Source organism: Trachurus japonicus, chromosome 15 (genome assembly GCF_045865225.1).
Source record: "Trachurus japonicus isolate A0001 chromosome 15, Traja_1.0".
NCBI classification, from domain to species: domain Eukaryota; kingdom Metazoa; phylum Chordata; class Actinopteri; order Carangiformes; family Carangidae; genus Trachurus; species Trachurus japonicus.
Genome location: NC_140921.1, coordinates 24,122,159 through 24,135,138, shown reverse-complemented (window position 1 = coordinate 24,135,138; position 12,980 = coordinate 24,122,159). Strand labels below are relative to the sequence as shown.

The following is a 12,980-nucleotide window of genomic DNA, read 5'->3' as shown; positions in this document are numbered from 1 at the left end:
ATACTTTTTTTTTATATCTGTTGAAAAGAGAGAGCTCTAGGGCTTAGCTGTGGTACAACACATATGTTATTTAGGAATTATCAAGGAAGCGCTTGATTGGTGCTGGTTGCATCATGTGATTGTTGTTTCACTGTGGTGGCATCTTCACCATCAGACAGATTCCTACAGCATGCAGCAGCAAAAGACAGAAAAATATTTGTCCTTTGAATAAATAATTGAAGAATAAAAGTAGATTTTATTTTGATTAGTTTTGTCATGCCTTTGTTTTTCCATATTGACTCAATGTGTGAGCTCAGTTTGTGGCAAAGGGAACAGCAGAGGACAAGAAACAAATATTATAAAGAAGATTGGCTGATGTTAAAACAGTTATTGTTCCACTTACAGCAACTGCAGGTTCACTCGAGTGCAGCTATACCTGACAACAGTCACGTACCTCCTTCATTTTATGCTGCCTGATATTTTTATTCTGAAAAAATAGATTTATAGCACAGCTTTCATTACTAGTTACTGTGGATCAAGATTTTTAATGACTACAACTTATAATTTGACTGTTTAAAATGCAGCTCGCTGCACACTGTTTAAATATTAAATGAAACTTCAAGTCTTCATATATCTTAAAGAGTCAGTGCAGTGGTTATTTCCCCTTGGTTTCAGAAGTGTATGATTGTTAGCACTAATGACTTCACCAATCACTTCCCCTCAAAACTCCACAGTTATTTTCAGTAATAGTTAAAACTGGACAATATATCACATACTTTACCTCCAGTCAGTCAGTCATGACCCCTTCAAATTCATCACGTGACCTTTTTGAAGAGACAGACCATTAGTGTGGGAAGCAATGACATAAACCACCAAACCTGTAAATAAAAATGATGATACATGTAGGCTAATACGGTATTAAAATTAATCACAGAGGCCATTTGTATGCAACATCTTTTACATTTCATAATTAGAGTATGTTTAGCTGAGGCACCTCTGTTCCTTCAGGATGTTAAAGAACCTTTACATGCATTGGTCTGTTTTCAACTTGAAGCAAGCTGCTGGGAGTTTCTACACAAGTGGAGGCTGCTGCTGCCGCCCAGATACCACAAATCCAGTGTCAGCACAACACAAGTTTAAACTACTTTGGTGTCACTTCTGCAATGGATTTTTAAAAAAGTAAGGGCTGTTTTTTTAATGTGTGGTGTTGAGTGGAGACATCCATCTTAAAACACAGGGGCACAATGTGTCACAGAGTGTTTGTTGGCCACTGACTTTAATCATGGCTGCAGCAGAGAGGATTAATAACAGTCGCAGACAAGACGTAAAGCCTCCTCTTAAATACGAATCTGAGGTGTTTGATGGAGAATTTCCATCATCAGCATCAGTCACTGTTGACTCGCCATACACGCACGCACGCAATAATGCCCCTCATATATGGCTAATACATACATACACACACAAATACACAGTTGAGTATAGCTATATAGCTTGTTAATTAATTATTTAAAACATAATAATTAATTAATTTGACCACTTTCTGCGTCGACTGTCTGACGGGTTATTTTTAGGGCTCACTTCACTAAATATAACCCGCCTCGATCATTTGTCATCCCGATACATCCACTAACATCCCACTGTGGAGTGTTTTTTCTGCTCCCCTCCCCTGCCCACCGGCCGAATTTGGATGAGAGGTGTCGGATTTTAGGCTATAAAAGGAGGGATGCGCACAAAGGGCTCGACACTCATCAACCAGAGTGGAGGGAGGTGAGTGTGGCTGAGATAGCTACTTCCCTCACTGGAGTAGGCTACTTTTCAGTGCAGCTACAAGTGTTTTCATCAGTTGTGTGTTTCTTTTAGAGGAATAACGTGTTGTTGTGTTGTTGTTTTTCCACATCAGTGTGTTTTACCCCAGGTGGCTTCTCCAGCATCAAACATGACTATTTGGTGCAATTTCTGCAAATGTCACGTAAGGGCTCCGTGCGCCCCTCATCATCATCATCACAATCATCATCATCATCATGTGGATGAGGATGACCAGCGCTCTCCCTGCGGGAGGATCAGGTCAGTGAAACTCCTCTTCCTCCTCCTCCTCCTCCTCCTCTCTGCCCCGCGACCTCTGGTGGCTGAATCATCTCTGTTGACAGAAATGAAGACCGTCATCTCCTGCTCCGTGCAGCGCGTGCACCGCGGGGAACACTTGATCCAGTTTTCTCCTGTCTGCAGCCCTGTGTGTGATACACGCTAATCCAGCCACAACGATGCTGTTAAAGGAAACATCCAGCTGCTACAGACTAGTCTCACTCAGTGTGCTGCTGCTGCTGCTGCTGCTGCTGCAGAAACAGCACCAAAATCTACTCTGATGGATTCAAAGTAATACTACAGGGAATTGACAGTGTATCTGTGGATTTAACTAAGGTGGAATAATATTAATAGTAAATCCATAGATTTACTTAGCTTTAAATCTAGTCTGATATTTGCGGAGCCTCCTAAACACAGCCCATGTTATTTCATTTTCTGTGTCTCTGTTGTTAACACAACGCTCTGAGATTCAATCTGGTGTGATTCTCCTTTTGTGGCACTTTGTGTGTCCTTGTGACGTGGGGCACCCCGCTCTGAGGACACCCACTTTATAAGGCAATGAAGGGAGCAGCAGAAGCCCAACCTCCCCCCTTTGTGTGTGACGCCCACGCTGAAGCCCTGGCAGCTATAAAAACCCCAGGCTCTCTGTGGATGGGCCCAGACAGATACTGATCACACAGACAAAGTCTACTGAGAGCCCTTATTTCTGCTGCAGACACAGCAGCTTCTCATATCAGCAGTTTCCATAGGAACCCTTGATATTCAAAGTCTGCTTTCACCTCTCGGGTAACAGGCTGGATTGTGAAAAAGAGGCTGGATCAGTTCAGGCCAATTACTCTTTTTTGACTTTCTTTTATTTCTTTTTGTGTGTGCCTCATGGAGGAGGAATGACTTTGGGCAGATTTTTTTTGAAATGAAAATGTGGCAGCAGTGATTCCTCTGGCTCTCCAGGTTTTAGTTCCCTTAGTTTTCTTCCACCCCTCTGACCTCAGCGACCATGGTCTCTCACAGATCCACCAAAGGAGCATCCAAAGCCCGACGGGACCACATCAATTATGAGATCAGGAATATGCGGGGCCTGCTGCCCATCACCCAGGAGGACCAGGAGCGCCTCTCCTACCTGCACTCCATGGCAGCCATCTGCACCTACATCAGGAAGTCTGTTCTCCTCCAGGGTAAGTCTGCAAACTTAACTTAACTTTCTTTGAATACCTTTCAACTTCTCAGTCTGCATTCAGCACGCGTCGCTGTCACACAAAATGGGACTAAGTGTTGCGGCACTGTAGAGAATATATCAAAGATTAACAACTTGCAGAGATGCTGACAGTGTAACCGTAGCTGAACTCGCTGTGCCCTTTTCTAAGGACTCCCAGCTGGGGACGGATCTCGCTGCTCTCTGCCCTACGAGGCCTTTCTTCAAGCCCTGCACGGCTTCATCCTGGTCGCCACCGCCGATGGGAAGCTGGTGTATGTGTCGGAGAACGTGGCTGAATATCTGGGTCTGTCCATGGTGAGTCTGCTGACTTGACACCATGAAATGTAGCTGACTGGGAACATCTGTCAGTGCCTAAATATTTCACACCGGGCTTCAGTCTGCTGCTTGTATTTAATACTGAGACCTGGAACTTCAACAGATTGATGTGCTGCAAGGAGACTCTCTCTATGACATGGTGGAGCGCTCCGATGTGGAGAACGTTAAATCAAACCTGGACCTTAAAAACAACTCATCACCAGGTAACGTGACAGACATTTTAAATTCTGGTTATAACTCTGTATAATTACCTTACATCTGTGCCATAAATCTGTTCAATTTCCCTTCATTTTTTGACTCAATGTGAAATGTAATAAAGCAGCATTTTTTGGAATATTAAGTACTTTTTAGATCATTAAATTCTAAGCACTGTGTTTCCTTCCTTCAGAGAGGAGCTTTATATGTTGTATGCAAACCTCCAAGGCCTTCAAGCTGCAGCACGGCAGCTGCTGCTCCATGCTGGTCACAGGGAGCATCCAGTCCTTCCCTCAGCCCTGCCCGACCTCCTCTGCAGCCCCTCCCTCCACCCAGCCTCTGTTCGTGGCCCTCTGCACCCCGACGGTGAACCGCCTGAGGGGCTCCGACTCCCACCTCTGCTTCAGCAGCGTCCACGCACTCGACATGACCTTCACTCAGCTGTCAGACAGGTACATTCACACTCCCCAGAAAACAGACGTAACCTATCTGTTCTCAAATGGCGACGACTGACTGGATGTTTAACCTCTGCTTTTTTTTCAGTGTTGTGTACTTTCTGGGGCATTCGGCGGCTGAACTGAGCGGGCGATCGTGGTACAGTCTCGTCCACCCTGAGGAGCTCTCATCAAGTGCAGATTCTCACAGAAGTTTAAGTAAGTGCCCAGTCCACTGCAGAAAAACTTGGTCTGTACCACACTCAATACTTGGCAATGATAAACAACTTCAATTTCCAAGAACAAACTTTTTGTTTTTCTTTAAAAAAAATAACCTGTTATTGATTCCAACAGTAATTGCTTTTAATCATAGATATTGGAGCCATAGTTGTGGTACACTGACTTTTCTCTAATGAAATAAGCAGCCTGCGAGTTCATTTCAGTTCTCATTTGACTGTGTGCATCCATTAATGTGTCTTCCCTGTCCACTCCAGTGCAGTCAGACGAGTGCTGCCAGGTGGAGATGGTGCTGAGACTCCAGCGTCAGGATCTGACATGGACTTGGATCTACACTCGGGCTAACAAGGACTCTGAGTGTCAGAGCATCAGCTGCACTAACTACATCATCAGGTACGACAAACTTCACTTCTCCTGCCAACCCGAACTTGAAAGAGGGAAGAAGAGAAAAAAATAACGATTTGGTGCTTTTCAACTTAAGACGCTGACTTGTAACACGTTGTTCTGCTCTTGTAGTGAAACAGAGGCCGGATTCCTGCAGAAGAAGATCAGCAGCGATGCCCTCGGGCCACCGTCTCTGGCAAATTCCTGCCATTTAGCAGCTCAACAGACGCCGCGCTGTCAGGCTTACAACAACGCTAAATGCTTTAAAAGGCGGAGGACATCTGACAGCCAAAGTGAGGAGCCAGGTGCCAGAGCGAGGAGGGAGTCGGAGCGAGACGTGTACTACGCCACGCGCGCCTCCTCCTCCTCCTCCTCCTCCTCCTCCTCCCAAAGCGATAGCTCACCCGCTTCTTTGGGTGACAGCACTGCTCTCTTCACCCCTCCCTACAGCCCGGCCTCCTCTGGCTCTCCTCTGCAGCAGGAGGAGCTCAGCCGTGACCTCCTGATAGATGTGCATGGATACACAGATCAGCTGCTGTCCTCTCCTGAGGGCTCTCCCTCCTATTACTCCTACTCAGAGCCGGGGCTCACCTGTCTCCAGTCGCCCTCTGACTCCCTCCACACGGCTGCTGAGCAGACCTTCGACCAGGGAGGCTTCGGGGCGCTCTCCGACCGCTCTCCGCTCTCCTCCTCCTCATCTCCAACCTATGATTTCCAAGCTTGCGCATCCGACGCTCGATTAGTTCCAGACTGCCTGTCTGCGTCCGACATGTGTGAGAGCCCGGTGGACTGTGCCCTGCATCAAGACGACTTCAGCCATGTAGAGCAGCCGGAGGGGGGCGGCCTGGTGCAGGTGCAGCACGTTGTGCCCCACCATGCGTTGCCTTTACATTCCAGTCTCCTCACCCCCAGCCAGTCTCCCACCTCTGCAGAGCCCAGCCTCTACAACGAGAGGGAGCAGGCAGAGATCAGCATTCTGGCGCAGCAGATCTCTTCTCTGGCCAGCAGCTTTGACATGTGTCACACCCTGAACCCTCTCCGGCCCGCAACAACAGACGTCCTGCCTTCGTCCTGCAGCTGGTCCCATCGCCCTCCTCCTCTCCCCTCCGTCCTCCCACTTAAGCGCGAGCTGGTGCTCGACGACGGCATCTTCGACAGCATCCTGAAAGACCTAGACATGGTTGCCAGAAAGAGCGCCGCATCAGGCTGTGCGACCGCTGTCGTGTCGTACGGCCCCCAGGAGGGTTTGGTGTGCGGCAGGAGCGGGCCCCATCATGTGGAGCAGGGGCCCCTCTGCCTCTCCACGGCCACCGCAGAGGAGCCGCTGCCTGCAGAGCAGTTCACTGCCATGGATCCCTTCAGTCTGCAGCTGGGACACCATGGCCAGAACACTGGGTTGCATCAACTCAACCACTACATGCAGAGTAGCCTGCAGCAAGGTAATTTCTATCAAACAGTGTAACCACTTCATTCATGATAATCCTGAAGGTCACAGATACTGAACATTTATTCTCTGTCTCCTTTCAGATGAACTTGCTAAAGAAAACCTGTACTGAAATAAGTCTGTGACTTAGCCTACTGTACTACCACTTGTATGACATATTGTCAGGGCAAACTCCCTTCACTGGATTCAAAGACGAATGTGAACAAAGACATTTAAAGGACGTCTTTGCAAAGACACTGTTTCCCCCCAGATGACATGTTTCTGAATGTAGAAAAGGATCTAAAGTAGATTCTGCTCTCTCCATGACTGCAGCTCTGTCTTCATTCCTCTTGACTGCTGTCAGCTCTCTTAAATGTTTTGCTGATGTCTTATATTTTATGAAAAAGGTACTTTGAAAACTGTCAACACTTACATGCTGAAATGAGGTATATTTTTCTTCTAATACTGAGTGACCACAGTTTACTATTGAGCACTTTATCATGTCATTGCCACAACAATTCAATACAAAGAGAAGCTGTGCTGTTTAAACGGATATGTCCAAGATATCAAAGCTACCTGGATGGGCTATTACACAGACATCCGCAAAGAGCCATTTTTGAAATGCCAGTTTTTTTGGTGCCTTAAAATATGTAGACTCTTAAAAGTTTGCTACAAAAAATAATATTTTATTCCTGAGTTACCAAACATCTCATTTTCTCTCAGTGTGCCATTCAAGCTCTCCAGCTGTTTCAGACTAAAGAAAACAACCTCGGTCAGCAGACAGTGAGACAACGATTGATTGTGAATTTAACAACTACCTCAGTGGTACATCTGAATACATTCCAAGTGTAAAGTGAATGAACTGATTGTATGTGATTTGAATTTGTATTTTGTATTTATTTGTTATCAAACACACTGACTTAACCTTACTCCTTAACCTTAACCTTACTTATTTTCATTCCTGCTGGATAAAGCTTTTCCACGGTACTGGAGCTACAAATGTCTGATGTTCAGTGTTATTGTGTTATTCCTGCAGTTTGCTTCAATATGTTTGAAATTCAAATAAATCTCATGAAAAAAACAAAAAACACATTGGTCTCGGGTATTATTACTGGAATGTGCTACATATATGAGTTTCCTCTGTGAATGAATACCTTGTGTGACCTGAATACCCTGAGAAAAAAGGGGAATCATTCATTTTCACCACAGTTCCATCAATATTAAAACATCTAAAAGCAGAAATCTTATCGGGTGGGGGTTAGTGGTTTAATTTGTGTCTGTTCATGGGTGCTCGAAAAAGTTTGAGAAGCACTACCTCAAATAAAATAACACTAAACGACTCTAACATCCTGTAGGGCCAAGCTGGAGGGTAGATCTACCTGACTGAAGACAGCAGGGATTATTAGGAACGGGGCTCCAAGCTGCGTTTTCTTTTAAAAATTAAACTAAAGCCAGAACAAATGAATTTTCTTGCCACTTGGGGGCAGTACTACAGGAACAAGAATGGACCGAAACAGTGAAGTTGCAGCCATAAAACCAAAGACACTGAAACTCCAGAGCAGTGTGATAAATCTTCATGGGTTCATCACTAGAGACGCCTCTCACATTACACTTAATAACTTGAGTCATTGTTAGCATGAGATTTATTAGTGCGGCTTTAAAATACACCTTTTTCTAGGAAGAGTTATTCATCACAAATGAGTCTACTGTGTATTTTATGTGCACTTCCTCCATATCTGATCAGGTTGAGGCTGGATAAACATCCCCCTCCACCATGACGTCTGCAGGTCTGCTCAGTGCTCCATTGATTTTTACATATGGTCGGACCAATGAGAGCATATAAACTGTACACAGAGGTATCAATTATGTGTTTGGACAGATGTGCAGATTCAATGCATAAATGAATAGTTAGACAAATAAGAGAATTGACTGGGCGCAGAGGTGACTGATGGATCACCGTGGCTAAACAGAGACGTATCTCCAGAGGAGCACACGGCGCACGTGCATGACTGTGGAACAAAAAGCTCACAGGGGGCACTACGGTCATGCTGCTGGTGCAGTGTGTGCAATGCAGAGCCCCTGTGCTTTTCTCATGCAAAGTTCAAACAGCCACTAGATGGAGTGATAGCTCCAACAGCCTCCCGCTAACACAGATATCTGCATGCCATTAGTGTGTTATTACTCAAACAAGCCTGGAATAAAGTGGAAGAGGTGTGTGTGAGTGTGTGCGTGCGTGCCAATAGCAGCACAAAAGGACATCATTCAGTCTGTTCATGAGCAAACAGTCCAGATGCCTGGTGTTATCCATGGAGACCTAATTAAGAGTGATGTCTGTTGAAGGGTACGATGGCAAATAAAGTTCCTAACAAGTCCCCACATCTGCTCTGCTCCCGTCTTCCTGCATCACTCAGCATTACCTGGAACAATAATGATTTCCCTGAGGCACCGTGACACAGAGTCCGTGGCTTCGATGCACTTGGCCACACCAAGGAGACAATACAAATTCACCTTTTCACTTCACCGACACACGTGGTGGGTACACCGCGGATTAGACAGCACAGCAGTACAGAGAGTCTGTTGTATAATTACAATTATTAGATCAAGCGTGGCAGTGTCTAAGTGGTGGTGATTTTTCACATCCAAAATATTGTAACATAATTATTAGCAGTGTCAGATTTAGACATAATGGTAGATCAGTGGTGTGATCTGTGTGTGAGATGAAAATGACTTATGTATGATGAATAGTTGACACAGAATACCTCACTGTAGATTTCAAAATAAAGGTACAAACAAAGGAAGGAAGAAGGAGCTACTCTCCCACTTTGACACTCTCTGCCCCCTAATGCTCTTAATACAACAGGGACCACTCTGGACCTCACCTTCCACATCTGTCCCAGTTGTTTCTTCAGCCATTGCTGCTTCTCCAGCCTCTTGTGCTCGTTCTTTCCAATGTTAGCTACTGTACCACATGGGACCGCCACATCTATCACAACATGCCCTCCTCTGCTCCTTGTCAGCCACCAGGATGTGTGGTGGTTGGTTTTCCAGCAGTTGCTTGTCAGTCGGAAACTTGAAATCCCACCGGATCTCGGCTCTGTCGTTCTCCACCACATTTCTGTGGTGTGTCCAATCATGGCTGAGAGGAATGGAGAAGTGCTGTGGGAGGTGAAATATAGTATGTGTGTATGATGCAGTGCTGTGATTCATAACTGAGAATGACACAGGGCCTGATAATGACACCAAATGCTAGACATGACAAAAGAGAAACAAAGGCAGAACTGTTGTGTGCCCTACTTCAGTTGCTCCTAAAGTGCTTTCTCTGTTGGATGGCTGGAGGGCGGATGCTGAGGGAAAAGCGCATCACTGCAGTTAACCAGGGCAACGCAGATTCTTTTCAAAGCAGTGCCTCCCACAAACAGCTAAGTTTTCATATCCTGCCTCACTGGTGGCTTCTCACGAATGATTACCTTGTTTACTTGCAGGGGAAAACTCTCCAAATTGAAAGTATTGCTGATTTCAAACAACAGGGCCTCAGGTGGCGCTGCCTTGTCTTCGTTTATCTACTGGCTTCATGCCTTCATTGTCACTGTAACCATGCTTGAGGGCTCTATAGAAAGCGTATCCTGGGATATACATTTATTTTGAAATAGATGAAGATGTGGAACGCCATCCAGCTCAAAATGCGATTTGCTCTGGGATTGTTTGGAAGCGGCAACACAGGCGATAGCCGCCAAGGTCACAAGATAGCATTGCGCGATGTCATGAGCTGTTATTGCATGTTACCCCGAACCTGCTTTTTCATCCTCCACACTCCATGAAGAGCTCCTTCTCTGTGTGTGATTCTCCATTTTCCCCTCCTCTCCTCCTGTATGAGGCAGCCAGACACTGCCTTGGCTGCATCACATTTCCATGTCTATATGGTTGTTGTCCCACTTTTCAAACGAGGCACATCACCTGACTGGTGTTGGTTCAGTCAGCGCACACTGACACTGTAATTGGGTTAAACAAAAGGACCCAAAATAGACCGCAGCCTGTTTCTCCAGGACCCCTACTGTTGCTCCTGTTGCCATGCCTGAAATCGCAGCTCTGATTCAACGCTGGATCCCAGTCATACAAGTGTCAACATACCCTGTTGATATTCACGAGGAAAAGGCCAGCCAACCAGGGAGAGGAATACAAACAGGAGCCCAACGGCAGAGCCTACTTGCATATGAATGTTTGATTTATCTTCTGCACTTCTGTCGCAGGGATGAATTTGCTGCTTAAGGCAAAGCACCTGTCCACAGAAGAGACATAAGCATCTCTCTGTGATAAACATGTTATCCTTTGTAGATGGAAATCCTTGTGTACTAAAAGAAAAAAAAAGACGTTTTCTCACATAAGACTTTACAGAGGGGATGTTAGAAAATGTGCCTGGATGTAATATTGTGCTTTACAAGAATCCCAACCAGATTTTCATGGGCTCATGCATAAGTTCTTATTTTTGTGCAGAGGAAACACAACTAGTTTTAGGGAGGAAAATCTCTCAATATATTGTGTATTTACCCCCATAAGCTCAACCACCAGCATTCGGAAAATCAATGCCCTGTGCTGGAATTCCAATACACAGCAGCACATAGGTGGATCTCTGTAAGACACACTTTGATTTTTCAAGCGCTGCTGTTGCTCGTGCAGTAATGTGGGTGTTTAAAGTAATTGATGAAAATAGCTGCGGCTGTTAGTGATTACCCGCACAAAATGCACTGTGTATAGGACATTGTGCATGTGTGCAGGGCATGTATCATAAACATGTTTATCTCTCCACTCCTGCAGGTTCCCAGGGGTAAACACAAATAAACACAGAGAACTGTATCTTCACGGACTCGGAAGGGGGCCGAAAATGAAGTGAAAAGCAATTAATTAAATGAGATGCAATTAAGACTTTAGAATGAGTAAAATAATTCATCAATAAATAGAATTGAGTAAAAAAAAAAGGGATTTTTTAAATGACAAAATAATTGATGCATGGCTAAATCAGAAATGAGTATTAATACCTAATTAAATGGTGGATTTTTAAAAATCAATTTGTTTATAATGGAAGAAATGCAGTAGCAGGACATGCTAATGACTGCCTGACATTTTTGCTTGTGTTTGATTTTGGAAACTGTCCATCTTCACCCCCTCAGCACTTGGAGAAGTCCAACGCTTGACAGGACGTTGATGACTGTTTGCAGGAAGGCTTTAGTGAGCAGATCGTTGGTTCTCCATTTTCCTTACAATATTACACAGTATTTTGTTGGTTTTTGTCATGGCAGCATTTTGCTAATTCACTTTAAAAACAAGTGACATGTAGCTATAATGTATCACCGTCTGCCAGTTAAACAGTAATGACTTTTTGGGTTCACTTCAGTTTCGCCCACTTTGGGATTCAGTGGGTCGCATTCTCTGCTGCGTGACATTTCATATAACACTTCTCTGTTTGTCTCGGGTTTGTGTTTTATTGGCATCGTATGAGTCATTGTTACTGCACTTAATCTAACTTGAGTGGCAGGAGTGTAAAATTGCATTGCCCTTTTTTTCCCTTTCTTCTGTGCGATGGTATATGTGTGTGTGTGTGTGTGTGTGTGTGTGTGTGTGTGTGTGTGTGTGTGTGTGTGTGTGGGCAAGTGGATCGTTCTTTAAAATTCATCACAAATCATCAGGCCCTTTTCAACGCTCAGTTAGCTTGGGTTTAGCCCTCATTAATAATTCTGATGGTGCAACTCATTCAAAGGGCACAAGGCCTCAGCTCATGCATAACACAGACAATATTCAAGTCAAATCTTTCACTCCATTCTTCTTATTTTAAAAGGAATTTTAAAGCATAATTGATCAAACGCTCATTACCAAAGATTCCTTTCAAGCTTTTCCTCTCACTCTCTGGGATGCGTTTGATCTGCACATTCGGATTCTCCATGTTGCCATATAATCGTTGTCTTTCACGTCCATCAGCGGCAAAGTTTGGATATTGCACCAAGTCAAGCAAAGAAGATTTCAGCTGCATTTCTGAATAACACATTCTCGGCAGGATACTTGGAAGTTCTTAGGATTAACACATGTGTTGTATAGCTATTAACATATCTGAATAATGTCTCACTGTGCTGACGAAGTGAAATGACAGTCAACACAGCAGGAGAAGAGGCTTTGCACTAAGGAGGCAGCTCCCTCCCTCTTTGAGGTACTTCAAACCAACCAGGAGGAAAAACTTTGGGTGATGCTGGGGACAAGACTAAACTCTTGTGGTTTCATCGACCTAAAAGAAGAAATCCGCAGCCTTGCTGGGCTCAGGGTGTGTGGGTGATCTGAGAGGCCGTTTGGAGAAAGACAGAACAGAAGGAAAGACGTCGAGGAAGATAAGCAGCGAGCAGCTTCCATGTGCACTTCAGAGACACTTTCATTTTTTTTCCTTATCACTCGACCTTTGCATATAAACAGGGGAACATGGAGAATTACTCCTCACCACCACCACCACCACCAGCACTGAGCAGCACGTCATGCATGCATTTGTTATCTTGAGGGATTTCAACTTTCTGTCTTGTTTGTTTGTGTTGAAAATTTCTCATGGGTAGCGGTGGGTGACAGAGTCTAAGAGCTTTTGTAAGTGTACAAAGTGTACCAGATGAAAAAGATCATTGTACAACAAGATTTATTCATGATGAGGTATTTCATCTTTATATTGCAGTCACAAGTGTTGCTG

At 44.7% G+C, this 12,980-nt stretch overlaps 1 protein-coding gene across 1 annotated transcript; it reads left to right on the top strand.

The window, feature by feature from the left end:
- Positions 1–1,823: 1,823 nt before the first annotated feature.
- npas4l (neuronal PAS domain protein 4 like) lies at positions 1,824–7,338 on the top strand. Its single transcript, XM_085800655.1, has 9 exons — positions 1,824–2,043; positions 3,073–3,236; positions 3,426–3,571; positions 3,696–3,795; positions 3,981–4,239; positions 4,331–4,440; positions 4,716–4,851; positions 4,975–6,281; positions 6,370–7,338. Exons 1-9 carry the CDS (start codon positions 1,916–1,918, stop codon positions 6,396–6,398), a joined length of 2,379 nt encoding a protein of 792 aa, XP_085656781.1. The 5' UTR covers positions 1,824–1,915; the 3' UTR covers positions 6,399–7,338.
- The last annotated feature ends 5,642 nt before the right edge of the window (positions 7,339–12,980 follow it).

Excerpts from the sequence above, each read along its gene's own strand:
- npas4l (XM_085800655.1), top strand. The coding sequence starts at position 1,916 with ATGACTATTTGGTGCAATTTCTGCAAATGTCACGTAAGGGCTCCGTGC. Across the intron at positions 4,240-4,330 it reads TTCACTCAGCTGTCAGACAG|TGTTGTGTACTTTCTGGGGC; the intron begins GTACATTCACAC and ends CTTTTTTTTCAG. Across the intron at positions 4,441-4,715 it reads AGATTCTCACAGAAGTTTAA|TGCAGTCAGACGAGTGCTGC; the intron begins GTAAGTGCCCAG and ends TGTCCACTCCAG.